General features: G+C 61.6%; 1 protein-coding gene across 1 annotated transcript; it reads right to left on the bottom strand.

Annotated features, from left to right (window-relative positions):
* Positions 1-8,375: 8,375 nt before the first annotated feature.
* On the bottom strand, positions 8,376-19,958 carry LOC138062960 (nuclear receptor subfamily 2 group F member 5-like). Its single transcript, XM_068922547.1, has 3 exons — positions 19,809-19,958; positions 11,721-12,248; positions 8,376-9,123 (listed from the first exon to the last, which is right to left on the bottom strand). The coding sequence occupies exons 1-3, from the start codon at positions 19,819-19,821 to the stop codon at positions 8,849-8,851; spliced, it is 816 nt and encodes a 271-aa protein (XP_068778648.1). The 5' UTR covers positions 19,822-19,958; the 3' UTR covers positions 8,376-8,848.
* Positions 19,959-21,610: the final 1,652 nt, after the last annotated feature.

Below are 21,610 nucleotides of genomic sequence, written 5' to 3'. Positions count from 1 at the left end.
CAGCGCGGGCGCGAGGGAGAAAACCGGACCCGTGCGCCGGCGGCGGGGGAGAGAAGTTGGGTGGAAGGACGGGGCCCGGCGGCGGCGCGGGCGCGAGCCTGGGCCCGCCGAGGTGCTTTAGCGGAGAAGGCAAACGGCGGCCGAGAAACGGCGAGGCCGGTGCTGCCCTCGAAGCGGGCAAAACGCAGCCCCGCCGTAGCGGTTGCTGTACACAAAGTTGCTGCCGTAACTTGTCCGAGCGCAAGGGAAAAGGCCGGCGCCAGCTCGCGGGGCCGTAACTCACTATAACGCCGCTTCCTTTGCAAGCAAAGGCTTTTCCACCGGGTCCTTATGGCTTTACAGGGCGGTTTGGCCCGTGCACTGATTCCCTTTTGCAGAAGGGAAAAACCGAGGGACAGAGAGCAAGCGATGCTCGGAGCAGCAAACGCAAACCACTCCCGATACTGCACCGCTCCATCAAGCTACGTCCGGACCTGCCCTCGCAGCATGGCAGAGCCTAAAAAGCCCCCCCAGCGGGACTGTCCCTTTTCCCCTGGGGGCCCCGCTCAGCGCCGGCGGCGCGGGCGAGCCCGGCACCCCGGGAGGCGGAGGGGAGCCCCCACGCAGCCGCGCCGGGTGAATTAACCAACTTTGTTTTCCACCAGGCCTTTTCCCTTAATAGCCCTCCCCCTCCCCCTCGCTTTTGGCGGCGTTTGAGGAGAAGTGAGGCGTGAGAGATCCTTTGGAATAATGAGGTGTAATTAGCCCTGGCAGGTCTTATCTTCCCCCCCCCCTTCAATTAGATTGAAATAAAAAAAAAAAGAAAAAGAAAAAGCAGCAAGAAAAGGGACGAAAAGAAGGGAGGGAAGAAAAGGAAGATGGGGAGGGAGGGAGGCGAGAAAACAACTTTGATGCCTGGTCCGGCTCCATCCTTCAGGGCCGCGTCCCGGTCCCCGGGGGGGGCGGCTGGAGCCGTCCGCCGTCGCTGGCTGTGGGCAGGACGCGGCTCCTAGTTTGGGGGGGGGGTGGTTCTCGGTGCCTCAGTTTCCCCTCCGCTGGCGGGGTCCCGGCTGGGCTCCCCCGGGCCGGCGCGGGACGAGGGAGGATGGCAGCTCCGGATACGGGATGCTCCGGATTTTCCCGCGGGAGAAAACAAAAACCCGTCGCCAGCCCGCTCTGCGCCGCGGCCCGTTGCCGAATCAGCCCGGCAGGGTGTCCTTAGGGCCTTCAGGGATGCAACGGGCCCTACGGCTCGGTGGTCCGGGCCAGGCGGCCCCCGGCGAGCGGCGGCAGCCTTCCCGGCCGGCCCCGCCGCCTGCGGCCGAGGAGGCTGAGCGGCGCTGAGCGCCTCACCCCGCTGCCGTTCCCGCGCGACCCCCTGCTCTTTCGTACCCGTGACCCTGATCTTCAGGCTGACAGGCTGACGGATGGGCAGCGCCCGGCTGATTTACGACGTCCTTTAATATTTGGCAAAGCGGGCCGGGGGCCCCCCTTGGGCGGCCAGCGGAGCCGGGTGGCGGGGGGGGGGGGGGACGGCCGAGAGATTTGTCAACCTTCGAGACGGGCAGGCGGGGAGGGAGGAAAGTGCTCTGTCTGTCCGCCGTGATTTATACACCAGCGCTGTGATTAAATTGGCCTTAGCTAATGATAACGAACTAGTCAGGGGCTGACCTTTCTCTGGCAGCGGGAGGGGGGCCGGGAGCCACGCTGCTGCGGGGTGTCTAATGGGGATGTTTCTGCAGCCGAGACACCGCTTTCCCCCCTTTTTTTCCCCCTCCTCTTCCTCCCTTAGCGATGGTTTTCCCGGCCGGCCCCCCCGTATCGAAACTACAGGACGCCCAAACGGTTGCCCTGTGCGCAAACGGCCGCGTCCCCGCCGCCCTCCGCGGAGCTCCCCGACTTGGTCTCTCGCGCCGCCGCTCCTCCCGGCCGCCCCGCGGCCCCCCCTGGGGCACCGTGGCTGACAGGCGGCCAGGCGCCCTCGGTCGGGCTCCCCGGCCCGGCGGGGAACGTCGGGAAACGATCAAAACGGCCTTTTCCTGCTGAAAACGGGGCCGTCTCCGCCTGTTTGACCTCCAGAAAGGCCCTCGCTGCTGGAATAAAACCTTCCTAGGCGCCGGCTGAGATTTGGCCGATCGAGCCGGGTGGGTTTTCCCCCCCCCCCCCCCGCCGTTGGGGCCCTTTACGCGGCTTTGTTCTTTCTTTGGGGGTTGTTCATTTTGGGGGTGGTTTTTTTTGGAGGCGGGGGCGAATTAGGGCGCTATCAGCCCGGCGGCCGCTCGCCTTGCCGGCGGTTCCCTCGGGCGAGGCAGAGGAGGCAGGCGGCGAGGCCGAAGGCCTCTCCGGCGCGGCGCCGCTTCCGGCTCGAGCGAGCCAGCGAAGTCACCTCTTTAGCTCTTTTTTTTTTTTTCCCCCCCCCAACCCCCCCAACCCCCCCCTACCCAACCAACCCCCCCCCCCACCACCCCCCCGAACCCGCCGGCGGCCGACCGCGGCTCTCTCGGCCGGGGAAGAGGCGAAAGCCGGGCAGAGAGCGGCTCCGGCCGGCGCGGCGGATCGGATCGGATCGGGGGGGGCCCGTTTAATGACGTGCCATTAAAGCTCCCTTCGGGGCCGCCGTGCGCGCCCCATTCTCATGGTAATCGCCAGACATCTGTATAGAGGCTCTTTTCTCATCAAAGATGGCTCTCTTCAAAGACGCTCCTGGGAAACCCTTCACCTCTGACCCGGGGGGTCAGCGCCGAAACAGTGCCTCTATAGAGCGCGTTACTGTAAAGCCCCAGTATCCTTTTTTTTGCTCCGCGAACCTGACCAGGTCCCGGCTTTTCATGACGGGGGATTTTTATTTTTTTTTTTTTTGGGGGGGGGGGGTGCTCGGATGGGTGCCGCACCGACGATGGGCCAAGGGGCCGGGCAGCGCCGCCGCTTCGGGGGGTGCCGGGAGGCTTTATCAAGGGCCGCGTTGTCCCCCCTCCACCAAATATCAGCCATCCGGCTTCTCCCCGCGTGGGGAAACTGAGGCACGGAGCGGGGAGGTGGGAAGGGGCGACTGCTGCGCCGCGCATCCCCCCCCCCCCCAACCCCTTTCCAACTCCGAAGGGATTTAACCGGCCCGGCGGAGGGAGGCCGGCTGGCGGGGGGGCGTTTTCGGGGCCGGGGGTGCTGAAGCATGGTGTTGACTCAACAGGGAATTAAGCTCATTATAAACCGCTGGGGACCCGGGCTGGACCTGCCGGGGCAGAGACCCCCCCCCCACCTCCCACCGAGGGCACAAAATCCTCGGGGGCACCGAGGCCAGGCCGGGGTGACGCGGGGGCTCGGCGGCCCCAGCAAGGGGGGGGGGGGTTTGTCGGCCCCGGGTGACGGTGGCGGGGGGGGGGTGTCGGCGCCCGGATGACGATGGAGAGGGGACAGGGAGGACGGCGGACAAGGGTGGGGGGGGTTCTCGTCCGTCCAAAAGGGACGTTTCGCCTCCTGGCATCCTCCCCAGCCGCTTCCGCCCCAGCGCCCGGGGAAGGGCTTACGGCCAGGGTGGCTTCTCTAGTGTCTGCTAGAGGGGTTGAGCCAGCCGGCCCCCAAGGCTGCTTTTCCACCGCGTCTCATGGCGCTTTGAGCAGGTCCAGCTCCGCCGGCGCCTCATCCCTCCCGGCGGCTCGGCCTCGCAGGAGCCCTCCCGCGCGCGGCGGCCGCCCCGCGCGCCCGCTCCCGCCTCGCCTGCCTTCAGCTGTGCCTCGGCCTCCTCGGAGCGGCGCGGTAAAACGCCGGGCGCGTGATCGTTCCTCTGCGACTACGGCTCTTGTAGAGCCCCTCCACCGGCGCCGCCGAGCCACGCGCTCATTCGCAGCCGCCGGCGTTCGCTGGGCTTCGCAGCCGCCGGCAGTTCCCAGCGGGCTGCCCGGCCCGCGCAGCACCCGCGTCCCCGGCCCCGCTCCGCGGCTCAGCCCCAGGCGGGAGAGGTTCGGTGCCGATGCCTCCGCCCGGACAGCAGGGACTTCCCTGGGGATCAGGATGAGGATGGGGATGAAGACGGAGCTGGAGATGAGGATGAAGGCGGAGGGAGAGTGGTGACGGGGACGGGCATGAGGATGGCTTTGGGGAGAAGGCAAGGATGAAGATGGGGATGAGGCTGAGGAAGAGGATGGGAATGGGGACAGTAATAGGGATGAAAATGGGAAGGGGGTGAGGAGGAGGGTGGAGATGAAGACGGAGATGAGGATGAGGATGGGGAGAAGATGAGGATGAAATCGGGGCTGAGGATGATAACGGGGGCTGGGGCCAGGAATGGGAATGAAAATGGAGAAGAGGACGAGAACGGGGATGGGGATGAGGATGGAGCCAGGAATGGGGATGAAGATGGAGACGAGGAAGAGGATGGGAACGGGGCCGAAGGCCAAGATGGGGATGGGGCCAGCTAAGCTAGCCGCGAGGTGGCTAAAGGGCCGTGCAGACTTTTTCGGGCTGCGACAGCTACTAGAGCCAGGAAGGGCCGACCCGACTGTGCCGCAGCCGTGGGGTCCTCGGCGAGGACGCGGCGGCCCCTCCGGGCGCTGCAGCCCCTGCGCCGGCCGATAAATCCTCCCGTCGTATATAAGCCACCTGAGCGCGCGGTTGCCGGATTTTTGTCTGGTGCCTTAATGTCAGGCTTGTAAATTAGCTCCGGGTAACGAAGCGACCTTGACGAGTTCTCCGCGGGAGAGGCGACGCCGCGGAGGGAGCAGCATCACCCCGGGGCCGGGAAGGAGCCGCTGCTGGCGGAGCAACGTCTCCCGGCTGCCGAAGAGTTAAGGAGCCGAGGCCGACGGCAGATCCCCCCCAACCCCGGCGCGTAGCGTCTAGCTACTGACCGCAAACTTACCTCCGAGTTATCGATTGGCTCCCCGTGCCCCGGCACGCGCACGAGCTGGCACGTGCATGCACGCTTTCAGGCGTGCCTTCGCCTTGCTTCCCCGGCTGCTTTTTTTAAGGCTTTTCATCGCCTTTCTCCAGCTGCCCGGCAGGAACCGCCAGGACCCCCGGGCTGACCCGCAGCGCCGGCCCCTTGCCGCGCAGGATCGGGCCCCGGTGCATCGCCTGGCGCCAGCCCGCGGCAGGAGCCCGTGGCCGCCGACCATCTCGCCAGGGAATTTGGCCGTCTCTCTCTCTCTCGTTAACTGACATGCATTGCGATTTCACAGATTTTTTTTCCCTGACAGGCAATTTTCACTTGTTTAATCCCACTGACAAGCGGTAAATTCGGAGGCAGATGGAGGAAGCCGCGGCGGCAGCGGCCGAGCGGGGGGCTGCAGCGCCCGCCGCCGACCGGGCACCGGGTGCCCTCCTCAAGCTCCAGCCAAGCAGCTACTTAAGTGATTGATCGGGAAATTTATCTGTCGTCGCCACGCCGTTGGATCGCCTGCCCGGGTGCTCAAATTAGCAGGCGGCGGCTGCTGGGCCGGGAGCTGGGGGGGTCTTCCGGTGCGCGAAGGCAGGTTGTGCGCCGGCTGTGCGCGGGACAGATGCTGCCGCAAGCCCCTTCCCGTGCCTCGCCGCGGCCGTCGGCTGCAGGGCTCGGGCTGCGGGTGTCCCGCCGGCAGCCCTTGATCCCCGCGGCGGCTGCAGCCGCTGCGCCCGGCGCGAGGGCACCCCGGAGCCGGCGACCCAGGAGATGCTCAGGGCACCTGGGCTGCCGTTAGCTGCGGCCGGGCTGGCGTCAGACGCTCGCAGTGGGATGCAACAGGGCCAAGGACAGCGTTAGGTGCGTGGGAGGTGGCGTTTGATGCAGGAGGGACGGCGTTAGCTGCACAAGGGACGGCGTTCGGTATGCAAGGGATGGGGTAAGTCGCATGCACAGGGCTGCAGCAGGGTCAAGGACAGCTTTAGATGCTGCTGGGCCAGCATTTAATGCACCAGGGATGGCGTTAGCTGCATGCACAGGGCTGCAGCAGGGCCAAGGACAGCATTAGATGCTCCTGGGCCAGCATTCAATGCACCAGGGATGGCGTTAGCTGCATGCACAGGGCTGCAGCAGGGCCAAGGACGGTTATGCACACCGGCGCTAGCATTAGCTGCACCCTCGGCTCCCAGGCAGGTGCACATCCCCTTTGCAGCAGTCCCACACGGGTGTGAGCGACCCAAAACCAGGGGGAAAAACATCCCAGCAGGAGCTAAAGGTTGGCACCGTCCGAGGCTAAACCCTGGGTCCTGCTGGCTGCCAAATCGGGACCCCATCGGTGGAGGGTCCCTTTCCTCCCCCCTTGCAGCTGGGCCCTCCCTGCACGCACCTAATGCAGCGTTCCCGCATGCTTGTGTGTCACCTGGAATCACATCGACACCTTTTAAATGCCTTAAATTGCATGCTTTATTTTTACAGCAGCGTCTCCTCCCGCAGCCGTCCCAAAGATTCGCTAAGGAAGCGCCGGACAGCGTGCCAGCGGCCCCGGCGCCCCAGGTCCGTAAAAGCACCGCGGCGGACGGAGGGATGCAAAGTTTTCCCGGTGCTGACAACGCCGTGGGGACGGGCTTGTTGCTTTTAGATGCAAATGGACGAGGCACCGGAGGGACACAGCAATTGAAAAACCCCCCGGTGGATAGCGAAAGGCAGCAAATTCATACTTAGCCTGGACATATTATCCATTATTAAAGGGGGGGGGGGGAAAAGCTGCATTTTGATGCACAAAACGGATGCGCCAACCCCCCATGCTGCTCCAGCAGCCACTCCACTATGTAAAAGTGGCTTTTTTTTTTTTTTTGGTTATTATTTTTAATTTCCCTCCCCCCACCCCAGCCTGGCCCCCCATTCCACTTCCACCTCCCCTCCTCTGATTGACTTTGACTGACAGCTCAGCCCATCATTGCGAATGAGGCGACGTCTCAATTTACAGCTTTCTCGCAATATAATTTTGGTTTCGAGGGTTTTTTTTTTTCTTGTTGTTTTTTTTTTCCCCCCTCTCCTGTGGCGGGGGGGGCTGCTTTGAAGTGGCAGCTCCCACCTCACCCCCCCCCAAAAAAATCTCCTTGCTCAGAGCTTGCCGAAAGCGGCCGCGAAGGGCTGCGACCTCTCGCAGGCGCCGCCGGCCGCGGTCCCATCGCTCTCCCCCCGACCCGGGGCAATAACTTTCCCTGTGGCCTTTTCCGGCTCGTCCTTGAATTAATTCCCAGCGCCTCTTCTCCTGTTGATCCGTGCCGCCTGCATAATTCACCCCGCTCGGTGTTTGTTTAAAATATTCCCCGCCGGACGTTATTTATAGAAGGGTCAAATGAAGCTGTGCCCGTGTCCTTTGGTTTGAAAAGGCCACTTTTGACTTTTCTCTAATGGGCTTTTAAAAAACCTGTAATAAAACACGCTCGGCTCCAGAGTGGGCATCGTCTCCCCTGCGCGGCTCCGCTCTTGCCCCTGGATTTCGGAGCGGCCGCACGGTGCTGGGGGTGCTGGGTCCCCGGTTCGTGTCCCCTCTCCGGCGGCTCATCGGCCACTCGGGGCCCACGGCTGGGCCCCCGGGGACACCATACTGGGATTGGACTGGAGCGGCACTGGGGGGGTCAGACTGGGAGGCCATACTGCGATCAGACTGGGACCATACTGGGATCAGACTGGTGGGCTGTAAAGGGATCAGACTGGGACTGTGCAGGGATCAGACTGGGGGCCATACTGGGAGCAGACTGGGCCTGTACTGGGATCAGAGTGAGGGGCCATATAGGGATGAGACTGGGTCCATACTGGGATCAGACTAGAGGGCCATACTGGGCTCAGACTGGGACCAAACTGGGATCAGAGTGAAGGGCCATACTGGGCTCAGACTGGGACCAAACTGGGACCAGAGTGAAGGGCCATATAGGGATGAGACTGGGACCATACTGGGATGAGAGTGGGGCTGCACTGCAATGAGACCGCAGCCTTACTGGGATCAGACTGGGGGACTCTGCTGGGATGAGACTAGGACCATCCTGGGATGACCCTGCACCCACACTGTGATCACACTGCAGGGCTATACTGGGATCAGACTGGGGCCACACTGGGATCAGACTGGGGGAACCGCACAGGGCTCAGACGGGTCACGCTGGGTGCAGCCGGGGTGACACTGGCCTGAGACTGGGCCCGTACTGGGAGCAGCCGGGGAGCGAGGGGCCCATCTGGCTCCCATCTCCGGCCCCGGCACGCAGCCCCGGGCCGCGCAGGGGGAGAGCGCGCCGCTGGCGAGCGTTCAGCAGTCATCAGCTTTCATTATAATGCCAATTGCACCAAAAAAAAAAAAAAAGGTGTTGGATTATTTTTTTAAGAGCAGAAAAAGAAAAAAAGAAAACCCAGCTCGTGATTCACAAGGGAGCTCATCGGCGCCGACGACAAGCGTTTGGGGGGAAAAAAAGGGAAATTATAAGAATAATGCACGCTTTCATCGTCCAAAGGAAAAGGAGGAATTAGGATATAATATAGGTTTTATTTGATTTTTTTATAAATAGTGCACACCCCTCCCTTCGCCCAGGGCCTGATAAATCCCCCCCCCGCCCTGTGCCACCCCGCGAACGGCCCAGGCGCCGGCTTGGCTTCGCCTGAGCCTCTCCCAGAGTCTCTCGCTTTGTGTCCGAGTTTATTTCCCGCAGATCCCAAACCTTCCTTTCTTTTTACTCCCCTTGACCAGGGAGATTGGGGGGGGGGGGGGAGGAATCACTGTCATGTCAAGGTCACTGCGGTCACGAGTTCTCCGTTCTCAAGGGCCAGAGGCGGTGGGCACGCGGGGAGGTTTAGGGGGAGATGGGGTGTGTGTGGGGGGGGGCGGAACTGGGGTTTAACGGGTCCTTTTTAAGGCCGGCGCCAGGCTGGCTCCATCCCCACCCCGTCCTGGCCCAGCGCCGGGGATGGGGGAGATGGGGGGGGCTGAATCCTGCGCGCCGCTCACTGCATGGGGATGTAGGGCCAGTTGAAGGTGGAGCCCGAAAGCAGCATGTCCCGGATGAGCGTCTCGATGGGCGTCTTGCCCACCAGGCGCACGAAGAAGAGCTGCTCGATGACGGGCGCCGAGACGATGCGCAGCGAGGGCAGGCGCAGCAGCAGGCGCCCAAAGCGGCTCGGCTGGCTCGGGTGCTGGCTCCGCACGTACTCCTCCAGCGCGCACTGCGACTTCTCCTGCACGCTCTCCACGTGGCCCAGGTCCGACAGCCCCACGGCGTCTGGCGGAAAGGAGGAAGCAGAGGGGCAAGGCGTCAGCGGGGCCACCCCGAAAACCCGGCCGCCCTGCCCAGCTCTGTCCCAGCGCCCGGCCAGAGAGCGATTCGTTAAAAGCAGTGACGAAGCTGCCCTCGGGTCCCACGAGGGCTGGTGGAGGAGAGACCGAGCCGAACCGCCGTGCCTGGGAACTGGGCGCTGTTGGGGCTTTTGCTTTTGTCTTAAAACTCCTCTCGTCACCCCCCTCCCAAGAAACTGTGTGTCAAAAACGCAGGCTGCAAACCCTTCCTCTGCTGCAGCAAATATCGCCTCGAGCTGGTGCCAAAGCAGCGTTTCTAGGTGCTATAAGACAGATAGTGACATATATATAATACATACATATATCTCTCTCTCTATATAATGGCTCGATACATGGAAAATATTGCTAACGGCTTCAGCCTTTAGCACCGTGGGGGAAACTGGTTCCCCAAGAGGGGGAAATAGCTGCCAGGAGGAAACCTGGGGGGAGCCAGGACACTTGGGCATCACCCAAACGTCGGCCCTGCACGTGGTCACGCCACCCCAGCGCTGGCCGCTTCTCGCCCCGCTCCTGCTCCCCAGCTCTCCCCGAGGGGCCCTGGGATGCTCCGGCAGCATCACCCCACTAGAGCCGGGGCCAATCTCCCTGGCAGCCTGGGCCGGCGGTGAAGGGGACGGGCTTGCCAGCGAGCAGCCTGCGTCACTCTCCTTTCTGTGCCTCATTTAGACGTGGGGTTTTAAACGCAAGGGAATGTCCCTCCTGCCGTCCCCCGGCTCCAGCAGCCGGGGTTCGGCTCGCCACTTTGCACCGGCGCTCACGATAGTCTTCAGTCCACCAGCAGCATCAGCATCACCAGGGATAGCCAGGCAGGAAACAACGGGGCCTTTCAAAAAAAATGAAATTTTGGCTTCTGGCTTCTCATTTGCTTTTTCCATCTAATCTGGGCCTTTTAGCATCATCTGGCCGAGCCTTGCAGGGCTCACGCACACCCTGAATCGCAGGCACGGCTCTTTCCACCTGGGGAATTTGGGCATCTCCAAGAGGTGGCAGTAACCATCTCCCAATGCTTTTCTCTTCCAAAACTCCAGGTTTGGGGGGGTTAAAAAAAAAAAAAAAGGAACAGGTCCATTGCCGCACCCCTGAATCCAGTAGGCCAGGTGGGACCCCCAAGGACGTGAGATCTGGGGTGAAGCTGCTTTTGGCTTGCTTCCAAGGGTGGAAAATGCTGCAAATCCCAAGAGACTTCCCCGCCGCGGCCCCCAGCCGAGCTTGAACCCAGTGAGACGAGAGGTCGGTGGCTCTGTGGCAGCTGCCTCCCGGCTGCAGGGCGTCAAACAGATCCCTCAGGAGTATCGTCCGGAGCAGAAAATCAGCAAGGTTTTTATTTGTTTAGTCCTCGCCCCTCCCATGCTGCTGTCTTTTAGCTTTCATTTTTTAAGAAATAAAATACATATATACATGCATAGCTATAATGCATCTGGTCGCCTCAGCTGGTTTTGTATGGAGACTGCTTGAATGCAATCATCTGGGAGTGAAGAATCAAAACCTTCATTTGAAGCCAAACAATCAGGTTCATTTGGATAAAATAGTTCTTGCAACCCAGCCGGACCCGCGAGGTCAGCTGCCGTGGCTCCCCCCCGAGCCGCCTCTTTGCACAGGTAAAAACTGCCAGAACTGTTTCATGGGGGCTGTGAACAGGCTCGTTGGGGTTGATGGTCTCAGGGAGAGGTGAGCTTGGCACAGGAGGGGTTTTCTGCACCGTGGCAGCTCTCAGCCACCACCACCAATCCCTCTCTTCGATGAAGGAGCAGAAATTGCCCTTTTCGAGGCTTTGTTCCCACTGCAGATCCTACCTTCTGCTCTGGCTGGGGAAGGCGAGGAGGAGCGGGGCTGTTCCCAGCCACGGCTGCTCGGCACGGCCCCTCCAGCAGGCCTTTAGGTAGGGGTGCTGTGCCAGGAAGGGGGACGGGGGGGCTTGCAGCTCCTGTGCCCCCTGATGGGGCTGGGGGCACTGAACAACGATGGGACACGGAGGTGGATTTGGGACACCATGGAGGTGTTGAGGGAAGCTCCTGGCCCTGCGTCTCTCGGCCCTCTCATCCCCAAGCCGTTGCATGGGGTGGGAGCCACCGAGGAGAGAGGGAGAGGGACCTTTCACCCCACCTTGCTTAGCCACGTTCCCTTTGGCCCCACCCCCATTCAAACCCGCCCCATTCAGCTCCGCCCCCTTTTGCCCCACCCTGCCCACCCTCTTTCTATTCAGCCTCCCCCTATTTCACCCTACTCTCTTAAGCCTTGCCCTGCTTAGCCTCACCCACCCCCATTCAGCCCCATTCAGCCCTAGCCTGCCCAGCCCTGCCCCATTCAGCACCACCCAGCTGGCCCCACCCATTCATCCCTGCCCTGCTTAGCCCCACCCATTCACCCCCATTCACCCCCAGCCCCATTCACCCCCAGACTCATTCATCCCCAGCCCCACCCATTCACCCCCAGCCCCATTCATCCCTAGCCTCACCCATTCACCCCCATTCATCCCCAGCCCAACTAGCTTCACCCTGTCTAGCCCCACCTTCCGGTCCTCACCCGGCGTGAAGAGCGCCACGGCCTTGAGGCAAGCGTACTCGGCAGCGTCGACGTGCAGCGCCTTGAGCTTCTCCACCTGCTCCTGGAAGACGCGGATGTGGTCCATGAAGGCGACGACGCGGTCGGCCGACATGGGGGCGGCGTGGAGGCCGGCGGCGGCCAGCAGCGGGGCCACGTGCAGCGGCATGGCGCACTGGGCCGCGTTGAGCACAAACAGCTCGCTCCATGTCATGCGCAGCAGGGCCACCTGGTCGGAGAGCTGGAAGTCCGGGAAGAAGGGGATGCCCTTGGCCCACTCGATGGCACTGAAGAGGAGGCGGGCGGCCAGCTCGCAGATGTTCTCGATGCCCATGACGTTACTGGGCTGCAGGCACTGGGCCCCGTAGCGGGCTGTGGGGTAGGGCTCGGCCCGCAGCAGCAGCGAGATGAAGCCGCTCAGGTAGCTGTGGCCGGCGTAGGGGTCCCCGTTGCTGAGCGGGTACTGCCCGGGGCTGCTCTGGGGGTGCGCCATGCGGCCCCGCTGCACGGCTGCAGGAGCGGAGCACGGAGGTGAGCGCGGGAGCCCCGGCGCCGCGGCCCCCCGCTAGCCCCCCGCCCGGCCTCTCAGAGGCACGGCCCTTTTGCATCACCCTCGCAACGCTCCCGCCTCGCAGAAAGAGAGGCCGGGCCGCCCCGTCCCGCTTTAGACGGGGAAAGGAGCATGAGGAACGTGCCACCCCGCCTGGGGACAAACCCCAGGGGCCGGCAGCCCCTCCGAGTCTCGGTGAGATGAGGGTCAAGTCATTAGCCACCGCAGGCAATGCCGGCTCTTTATCAGGGAAGGGCACGACAGATTTTGGGGCCCCCATGCAGGCGTTCAGGTTCGCTGCTTCCTTGTGTCCAGCACTAATGAGACGGGGCTAACGAGGGGCCACCTCCAAGGAGGCGTCCTGGGCCCCTGCCCAGGCTCTGGCACCAGCAAACACCCCGACGGGTACCTGTTAGCTTCCCTCCCAGGTCCCTTCCTTCACCCTGATTTTGGCCTTGAGTTTCCTCCTGTTTGGAGGGTTTGGGATGAAAAAACGTCTTGGGATTGGCCTGGAGACCCTGCCCAGGCTCCGGGCTGGAAAGGGCTGAGCGAGCCCCAAAAGAACAGATGGAGGAAGAAGGGAGAGCTGGAAGGAGGGGAGAGAGGGCAGGCGGGGGCTGCGCCGGCTCTACCTGTGCGAACCGTGGGCCAGACGCCGGCCGCCCAGCCGGATCCGAGGCAGCTTGAGGCCAGAGGTCTGCCCCCGCCATGCCGAGGGCCAGGACCCCGCCGCACCAGCTCGCACATCCTCCACGAGCCGCCCCGAGCGGGCTCCGGCGCCCGGCCCCCACGCTCACCGCGGGCATTGCCGCCCCCCGCCGCGTGGGCAGCCCTTGAGGGAGGCTTAGCTTAATGCGGCTTGACAATCCCAAGTGTCATCCAGCGGTCGGGATCGCCGCCCCGAGCCGGGTCCCAGGCCCACAGCTCCAGGCGGCAGGAGCGGCCGGATCCCAGGGCCGCGGCGGGCCGGGCGCTGCAGCATCCCTCGGCGCGGGGTGCCGCAGGACGCCCGGGTCCTACTCCTGCTCTCATCCAAGCTGGTTCCCGACGCTTTGTCCACAGCCTGCCTGGCTGCAGGACGCAGCAGTACCAGGCATATCCCATCCTGGCCACTTTGCACTCCTCGCCTCCAATATAACCCCACATCGCATGTCTGCTAGCCTGAAACCGGCCCCCCTTCAGCTTTCACTGAGCACAGCAGCAGCAAGAAGCAGCAGACTCCAATTTATCTCTTTTTTTTGTGCTTGTTTTGAAAAGATCTCTGTGCCCAAAGGCTCCTACCGTCCTGCGAGGGAGCAGGAGAAAGCGGCCCCAGCTGCGAGGGATGCTGGGTTTTGCAGACAGGCCTGGACGGCCCGGTAGAGCTTAATGCAACAGGAGGGAAGAGGTGCCCTGAAAGCCCCGAGCAGGGCAGCCACGCTAGTGCTTTGATCCGTTGCAACCCCTTTCTGCACCTCTTTGGGGCAAACCGGTTGGTTCAGAATTACTGGGTTTAGTTCCCGGAGGATGAAACAACCCTTTTCAGCCCAAACACACGTGCAAAAACAAAGGGAGCGTGATGGAGGGCTTCCCCCCCGCCTGATTTACCCACCGTCTGCACCACCTTGAATCGTAACCTCCGTCAGCTCACGAAATCGCCCCTCGTTGGCAAGGCCGAATCTGGCAGCCAAACAAACCAGTAACAGCGAGCCGCAGCTCAGCTCCACCGGCCTCTGGACCAAGCTGGTTCGCATCGCTCACGTCTTGCCCAGAGTGATTTTCCAAAAGCCAAGATTTAATTCCCCCTTCCTAAATCCTGCCTGACACCTTGCTCTGTTCCCTGGAAGGAGGAGAGAGGCTTCTGCAGGGTTTTTCCACCCGAAGCATCTTTAAGAAATAAATTTAACCAAAACCAGTTGGATCCCGGGAGACTTTTGGTGCCAGTTCCCGGCTGCTCTCCCGGGAGAGCGAGGTGCCACCAGCAAAGGACGGGCAGCAGCGCCCGCACGCCGGCGCAGCCCGGCCGCGCTCCCCGTGCGGGGCAGGGTGCCGGGGAAGCCGTTCGGCTCCTGGGTGTCCCGCAAGGACACCGTCCAGCCCCTGCCCGGGGCCAGCAGGGTGCAAAACCAGCCAGTTTGGGGTATGAATGAGAGTGTTACAGCTGTGACCAAGCACGCCCCGTGCGCAACGGGTGGGAGATGCCGCGGTGACCCTCCACCGTGGTGTCACGGCTCCAGCGGGGTGCAAAGACCTGCTCTGTGTCAAAAACCAAACCTGCTTTCACAGCCTTCCTCATGTGGTCCAGAGCCTTTTCTCAAGCTGGGCGAGATGGGCGGGGGGAACGCGGCCCTGGCGATGCCGTCCAGGCTGTGCGGAGCACCCGGCCCGCTCCCGAAGGCGAGAGCGTGGGGAAACTGAGGCACGGAGCAGCAGGCTGCCCGATGGGCTTGCTCCGAGCCCGATTCCTCCCTTGAGTCGGAGAAGGCACCAGCAGCTCAATCGCAGCCTCTGGATTTCAACCGGCCTCACATAGCGTGGGGAATGAGGTGGGGGAAAAAAACAGAGAGGGTTTTTTTTTCCTGTAATGCACCCCAAAGACATACTACTAATAACGCACAAGTGCAGCAAAAGACCCCTGCCCTGCCGAGACACCTTGCAGCAGAGACCTGCCGTTCCTCGGCACCCAGGGAGGCGAGGAAATCACCAAGGGCGGCGAAACGGCCGAGCTGCCCAAAACCCTGGGGCGAGCCAAGAGGCCGCTGCCGATTTACGCCCCTGGCTGTGCACGTATCGGACTGCAACGTTTTACCCAAACGCTTTTCAGTGATCATTTTTGGTTTTTAAAGATCATCTTCAGCCGCGCGAGGTGCTTTCCCGCGCCTGCGGGTGCCGCGTCCCGCGGCGGTTTTGCACACACGCATCCGCAGATGGAGGAAAGCCTTCTCCCGTCTCCCCCCAAAAAAAAATCAAAGCCAGGAGCGGGCCTGGGAGGAAGGGCGCTTCTGGCAGCGCAGTAACGGAGATGTTGCTGCACCCCGGGACCGTCCCCTCGCGCCGGACCCCAGCGTTAAATCAGCACTGCCGCACTGGGAGCGGGTCCCGGGGCGAGCGGCAAACAAAAACCCGTCCGGGGCGAACGCGGAGAGCAGCCCTTCATGGCAGTTTCCTTTTCTGAATTAAAACAAAGAGTGGGGGGAAAAAGAAAAAAAATATGAAAAAAAAAAGCCAAATTCTGACCCCAAACGACCCCTGCTAAGAGCAGCGGCGGCTCCCCTGAGCGGAGTGGACTGGAGCGGCAGAAATCCCGTGGGATCGGGGCAGGCCGGCTCGGGAACGAGCCAGAACGGCCTGCGGTTCGCCTAGCTCACAAAATCCGGAGGCTGCACCGTTCCCTTTGTCACCGAAAGGCCGCGGCAGCCGGCCGGGGGCAGCGGCTGTTCGGGCAAACAACGCCGCGCAGCAGGTAGCTCTGCGAAGCGGAAAACAGAGGCGATGCAGTTAAAAAAAAAAAAAATTAAAAATCGAGGTGCCCATGGCTAAACCCAATCAGATCCTAACACCGGGGGCTTCTAATATTGTCCTCCTGCCTAAAGTCATCCTCATACTAATTATCAACAGAGGGGGGGAAAAAAAAAAGATTTTTTTTTTAGCATGGCCCAAGAAATCTCTTTTCTTATTAGAAGAAATCAAAGTGGGGCAGGGGGCCGTGCTGTATGGACTGGTCCGGCTTGGGAAACGGGGTTAAACTCCGCGTTTCGGGCAGCACCGGCACAAACATCAGCTGCAAGCAGAGATGCCAGAAACCCCGGGGAATTTGTGCAGTTTCTGGAAAGGGAGTTAATCCCCATGTATTTACTACGGCAGGATGAGGAAGATTTGTTAGGAGCGGGTCTCGCTGCCCAGAGGATCTGTTCGAAAAGCTCCCCCCCACACACACACACACACTTCCACCCTGCTTTTTTGGGGAGTCGCCAGGCAGCGCCTCGAGGCATTTCTTTCCACGTCGCCGTTTTTAACGCTGGCTTCGGCTAAAGCGAGGATTTCCCCCTGCCCGACCTCCGCTGCCGTCCTTGTCCCGTCGCAAACGGCGTCTTAATACAAACTTCCCAACTCGGTCCGACTCTCGGGGCTCCCCGATACCGCACAGGGGTTGCAAACGGCACCTGGAGGCGGAAAGACTTTCTTCTCCTCCGAGCGAGGGATTCGGGGACAATTAAGCCATTTCCAGCTCCCGCAGCCAGCAGCGGGGAATTAAAGTGCCGTTCCCGAAGCGACACGCCAGGATTTCAGCTGTGTGCACGCGGCTCGGCCACGGCCTTCGAACGGCACCCGGGACCCGCTGCCAAAACCCCCCCAAACCCAAAAGCTCCACCAGGGCAGAGGAAATCCCCCAGGGCGCAACCAGAGCCGACGCATTAATGCAGTCCTTCCTTCCCCTTCCAGCCAACAGAGAGAAACATTTACCTGGAACAAAATCCATTGAAAAAAAATCCCAGGAGAAGCGTGGGAAACGGAGCTGTTCCAAAACGCTCTCGGCTTTCTCAGCATTACGTCGATTTAAACGCCGAGAAACCATTCAAAATCCCAACGCCGAGCGTGCGTCGGGGCGTCTCGCTTAGGTCTAAGCTCACCCGGGGCCGCCAAGATGTTTTCCTCGATGAAAGGGGACCGGCGATTTTCCTGCGGTCCCGCGCAAGGACTGCGATGCAGCGCCGCGACACGCCTCGAGATTTTTCCTGCCTTCTCTTAATTTTACTGATTTTTTTTTTTTAATCCAGAGAGGTGACTTTCCGGGTGGGAACACGGCTCCGAGCATCACAACTGTTGCTGCGCCGTGCCAGCGGAAAGCCCGGCTGAAAACAGGACACGGAGAAGGGTCGCCTGCCCCTCACGACCCGCTTCCTGGCCAGCGGGAAATCACCGCCGGCCTTCGCAGAGGGTTTTGAAACCAAAAACGAACCCGTGTGACCGACACGACGATGACAAGGGAAGAAAATAGACGGGCGCAAACCTCACACCCTGGCGATCAGGGAAGCGTCAGATGGATTTTAGGGCGCCGGCACAAACGGGGAAGGATAACCTCATCCTTGGCCCATTTCACCGGCAGAGAGTAATATTCCTGCATACAGTTAGGGTGACGGAGGTAACTCAGCCCAAATTTGATCGGCTCCAACCTGGAAGGACTTTCTGCCGGTGAGCTGAAAGCCACCGGGGAAGAAGAAAATCGTTAGCAGCTTTCAGGCTTTCTAACGTTCCCAATTCGCGTGCTGAGAGCGCACGACACCTCTGCGCGCTCAACCGCTCGGGTCCGGAGCGATCGCTCCTCCGGGAGACGAACGCGCCGCGATATCGGCTCGCCGGGCACGGTCCTAGGAGGAGAGCGAAGTTCCCGACCCGGACGCCGCGCACGCGGGAGCCGAGTTGTTAAATCGCCATCCCAAGGGAGCCGCGGTGGCGCTCAGCCCTCCCCGCCGCTTCCAGCCCTTTGCTTAGCAAACACCGCAAAGCGCACGCGGGAGGGGTCGAACCGCACCGCCGGGGCGCTGGTCCGCCTTCGCGACTACGAAAATAAAATAAGCATAAAATAAAAAACATCACCAGGCTCCTAATTAAGTGCTGAGGACACCAGACGATTCGTTTTACCTGCTCTTCAGGACTGAGTTTTCGGCTCAGCATGACGGCATCTGGCCGGGGGAGCCCCACGCTAGCCGATGCCCAAATACTTCACGATCGTGTTTTTGCCGTAATGTACAATTTCAGGCTTAAAATATATATATATATATACTTCTAAAGCTGATGCTTTAGAAAAAACAAAATCGTGATTACGTGGCTGGTTAAAGTCAGACAAGGTAGCGGCACATGTCATATTCTTGTTAGCTTGAAATGCGATTTTAATCCCGGTCACGCTAAGTATTAGAGCAGCCGATTCAGACTAATTAACTTCAGATTTGCCAGACACTCCTCCCCAAAGCCAAATTCCTAATCTTTTAAAGAATATCTGCATTGCTGCCCTCTGATTCCCTGCTTTTTTAAACCAGCACATCCCCGATCTACATATAACAGAGAGGAAGAGTAAATTGTTCCCATCCCTGCACAGACACGAACCTATAAATCAAGCCCTAGTTAAGCCCAAAAGAAACTAAAAGTTCACTGGTTCAAAAGAGCAGTTTCGCTGATGATTTAATTAAGTCAAATAAGAAACAGGTTCCCTCCGCAGAGCCTTTTGCCGCGTAGCTAAAAGCGGAGGGCGTTCGGGCAACACGCCGGTTTACGGCCGCTGTCATGTTTCCTTCTCGTTAAAAGCAAAGAAAAGACCGACGCGGGGGGTTCGTTTCTCTTGCAGGATAACATGAGAAGTGGAAGCGAGCCTGGCGACCGCTGCGGGGAAACGACGGTGCGTTTCAGATTGCAAAAAAAGAGGAAAAATGGGGGGGGGGAAAAAAACCCTGCCAGGATGGTTCGCGACGGATGAGGGATTTCGGAGGCGCTGGGGGAACGCCGGGCTGGTGCAGCGCGCAGCGGCCAGCGCGACTTTAGTGACCGTGCGCCAGGGAAGTTTGTCCCGGATTTCGGGGCATCCTCCCCAGAACGATGGGGCGGGAGTGGAGAAGGGCCGGCAAGTGGGTCTCAGGGATGCACGGTCCAAGGGGGATCCCACAGCACCGGGGCTGCACCCGGGCCAGGCCCTGCTGGAGAGGGGACAGGAGGGAAGGAGAGTGGTGGCAATAGGGGAAGAGAGGACGGAAGAAGAGACAGAAAGAGGGATAAAGAGAGGAGAGGGAAAGGAAAAACGAAAGAAAAAAAATGGAGAAGAGCTTTCTCTTTCTTTTTCCTCCCTTTTCCTTTCTCTTTCCTTCCCCTCTGCCAGTCCTTTTGCTCCCTCTTTCACTTTCTCTCTTTCACTTTTTCTTTATTTTTTCCTTTCTCTTTCTTTCTGCTTTCCTTCTTTTTCTTTCTCTTCAGTCTCCCGTTTTGCTTTCTCTTGCTCTCTGACAGCTTTCTCTTTCTTTTTTCTTCGTTTTTGTTCTCTTCCTTTTTCCCCCTTCTTTTTCTTTCTGGTTCTCTTGTGCTTTTTCTGTCTTTTCCTCCCATTCTTTTTCCTCGTTTTCACTCCCTCTTGCCCTTGCTTCTTCTCGCTTTTCGCATCCTCTTGTCTTTTCTGGTTTTTCCTCTTTTCCACTTCCCCTTATCCTTTTTCTCCCGTTCTTTTTCACTCCCTCTTGCCCTTTCTTTTCCTCCCTTTCCTCTTTCCTCTTGCCCTTTCCCCCTCTTTCCCTTTTCACCCTTTCTTCTTCCATTCCCTCCCTCCTGCTCTTTTTCCTCCCTTCTTACCCTCCGTTTCCCCCTTCTCTCTCCCTTCCTCCCCTTTCCCTCCTTTTCACCCTTTTCCTCCTTCCTTTCAGCTCTGCTCTCATTTTTCTCCCCTCCTTTTTTTTTTTTTTTGCTTTCCCTTTGCTTCCTACTCTTTTTGACTTTTTTTTTTTCTCCTCCTTCTCCTTCCTTTACTCTTTCCCCTCGTGCGGTGCCCGGTGCCCGCTCACCTTCCCGCCGCATGCCGACGCGCAGGCACTTGCGGAGGCGGCAGTACTGGCACTGGTTGCGGTGATGCTGGTCCACGGGGCAGTCGCGGCCGCCGCGGCAGCTGTACGAGAGGTTGCGGCGCACGGAGCGCTTGAAGAAGCTCTTGCAGCCCTCGCAGGTGAACTGCCCGTAGTGCTTGCCGCTCGCCTTGTCGCCGCACACCAGGCAGTCCGCCGCCGCCGCCGCCTTCTCGGCCGCCCCCGGCCCCGCCGCCGCCGCCGCCTTGGCCGCGCCCGCCGGCTCCGGGGCTCCGGGCGGCGGCTCCGGCCCCGGCCAGGGCCCCGCCGCCGTGGTCATGCGGGGGGCGGCGGCGGGGCCGGCGGCTCCGCTCCGGGAGGACGGAGGGATGGGGAGAGGGTGGGCGGTGGGGTGCGCTCAGGATGGGGCGGGGGGCGCGGCGGCGGCGGAGCGCGGACAGGACGGAGGGATGGGGAGAGGGAGGAGTGCGGTCGGGGTGGGGGGGGCAGGGCAGAGGGGTGCGTTTGGGAGGGAGGGATGGGGAAAGGGGGAGAGGGAGGAGTGCGGTCGGGACGGAGGGATGGGGAAAGGGGAGAAGGAGGAGTGCGCTGAGGATGGAGGGATGGGGAAGGGAGAGATGGAAGAGTGCGCTCAGGAGGGAAGGATGGGGAAAGGACCGGAGGAGGAGTGCGCTCAGGATAGGGGGACGGGGCGGAGGGGAGTGCGCTGAGGATGGAGGGATGGGGAAAGGAGAGACGGAGGAGTGCGCTCGGGAGGGAGGGATGGGGAAGGACGGGCGGAGGAGTGCGCTCAGGATAGGGGGACGCGGGGACGGGGCGGAGAAGTGCGCTGGGGATGGAGGGATGGGGAAGGCAGGGATGGAGGAGCGCGCTCCGGAGGGAGGGCCGAGGCAGCAGCGGCGGCGGAGCGCGCCGAGGCCGGGGGGGACGGGGAAGGACTGGCCGGGGAGGAGGAGGAGGAGAAAGAGAAAAGTTCCTTCCCCTCCCAGCGAGGGGAGCGGGGGCGGCCGGCTCCGGGGGCGGGGGCCGGCTCCGGGGAGGTGGGGGGGGGGGACCCGGCGCGGCGGCAACCCCGGCACCGGCACCGGGGCGGCCGTACCTGCCCCCGCCGCCCCGGCCGGGTCCCCGCCCCGAGGGCGAACCGGCCTCTTGCCCCGAGCGCCTGGGTCCCCTCCGGGCCGGCCGGCCCGCCCCCGGGAGCAGGCGGCGACAGCGGCGGGTGGGCGGGTAGGGAGGGAGGGAGGGCTGGTCCCACTCCCACCCCCCCGGGGGAATTGGGTGGAAATCAACAGAAATTAGCCCCGGAGGAGCGGGGCGGGGCAGCGCCGGGGCCGGGCGGAGCGCCTCGGAGAGGGCGGAGGAGGCCGGGGGGGCCCGAGGGGGCGGGCAGCGGGGCAGCGCGTGTGCGTGTATGTGTGTGTGCACGGCCGCCTGTGCACGGGGTGTGCCTCTCCGCGTGTGTGTGTGTCTGTGTGTGCACGGCCGCCTGTGCACGGGGTGTGCCTCTCCGCGTGTGTGTGTGTCTGTGTGTGCACGGCCGCCTGTGCACGGGGTGTGCCTCTCCGCGTGTGTGTGTCTGTGTGTGCACGGATGCCCGTGCAACGCGCGTGTGCGTGTGTGTGCGTGTGTGTGTGCACGCCCGGAGCCGCGTGGGCAAGGCGTGCGAGGACACGCCCGGAGCCGCGCGTCTGTCTGTCCGTGTGTCCGCCCGTCCGTCCGAGCCCTGTGACCGTGCGGCCCCCCCCCCCCCGCCCAACCCGCGCCCGCCCGCCCGCCCCGTCGGG

This window comes from Struthio camelus, chromosome 30, assembly GCF_040807025.1.
Source record: "Struthio camelus isolate bStrCam1 chromosome 30, bStrCam1.hap1, whole genome shotgun sequence".
Classification (NCBI taxonomy): domain Eukaryota; kingdom Metazoa; phylum Chordata; class Aves; order Struthioniformes; family Struthionidae; genus Struthio; species Struthio camelus.
Note: the sequence above shows the minus strand (reverse complement) of the source record. Positions and strands in the feature narration are given on the sequence as shown.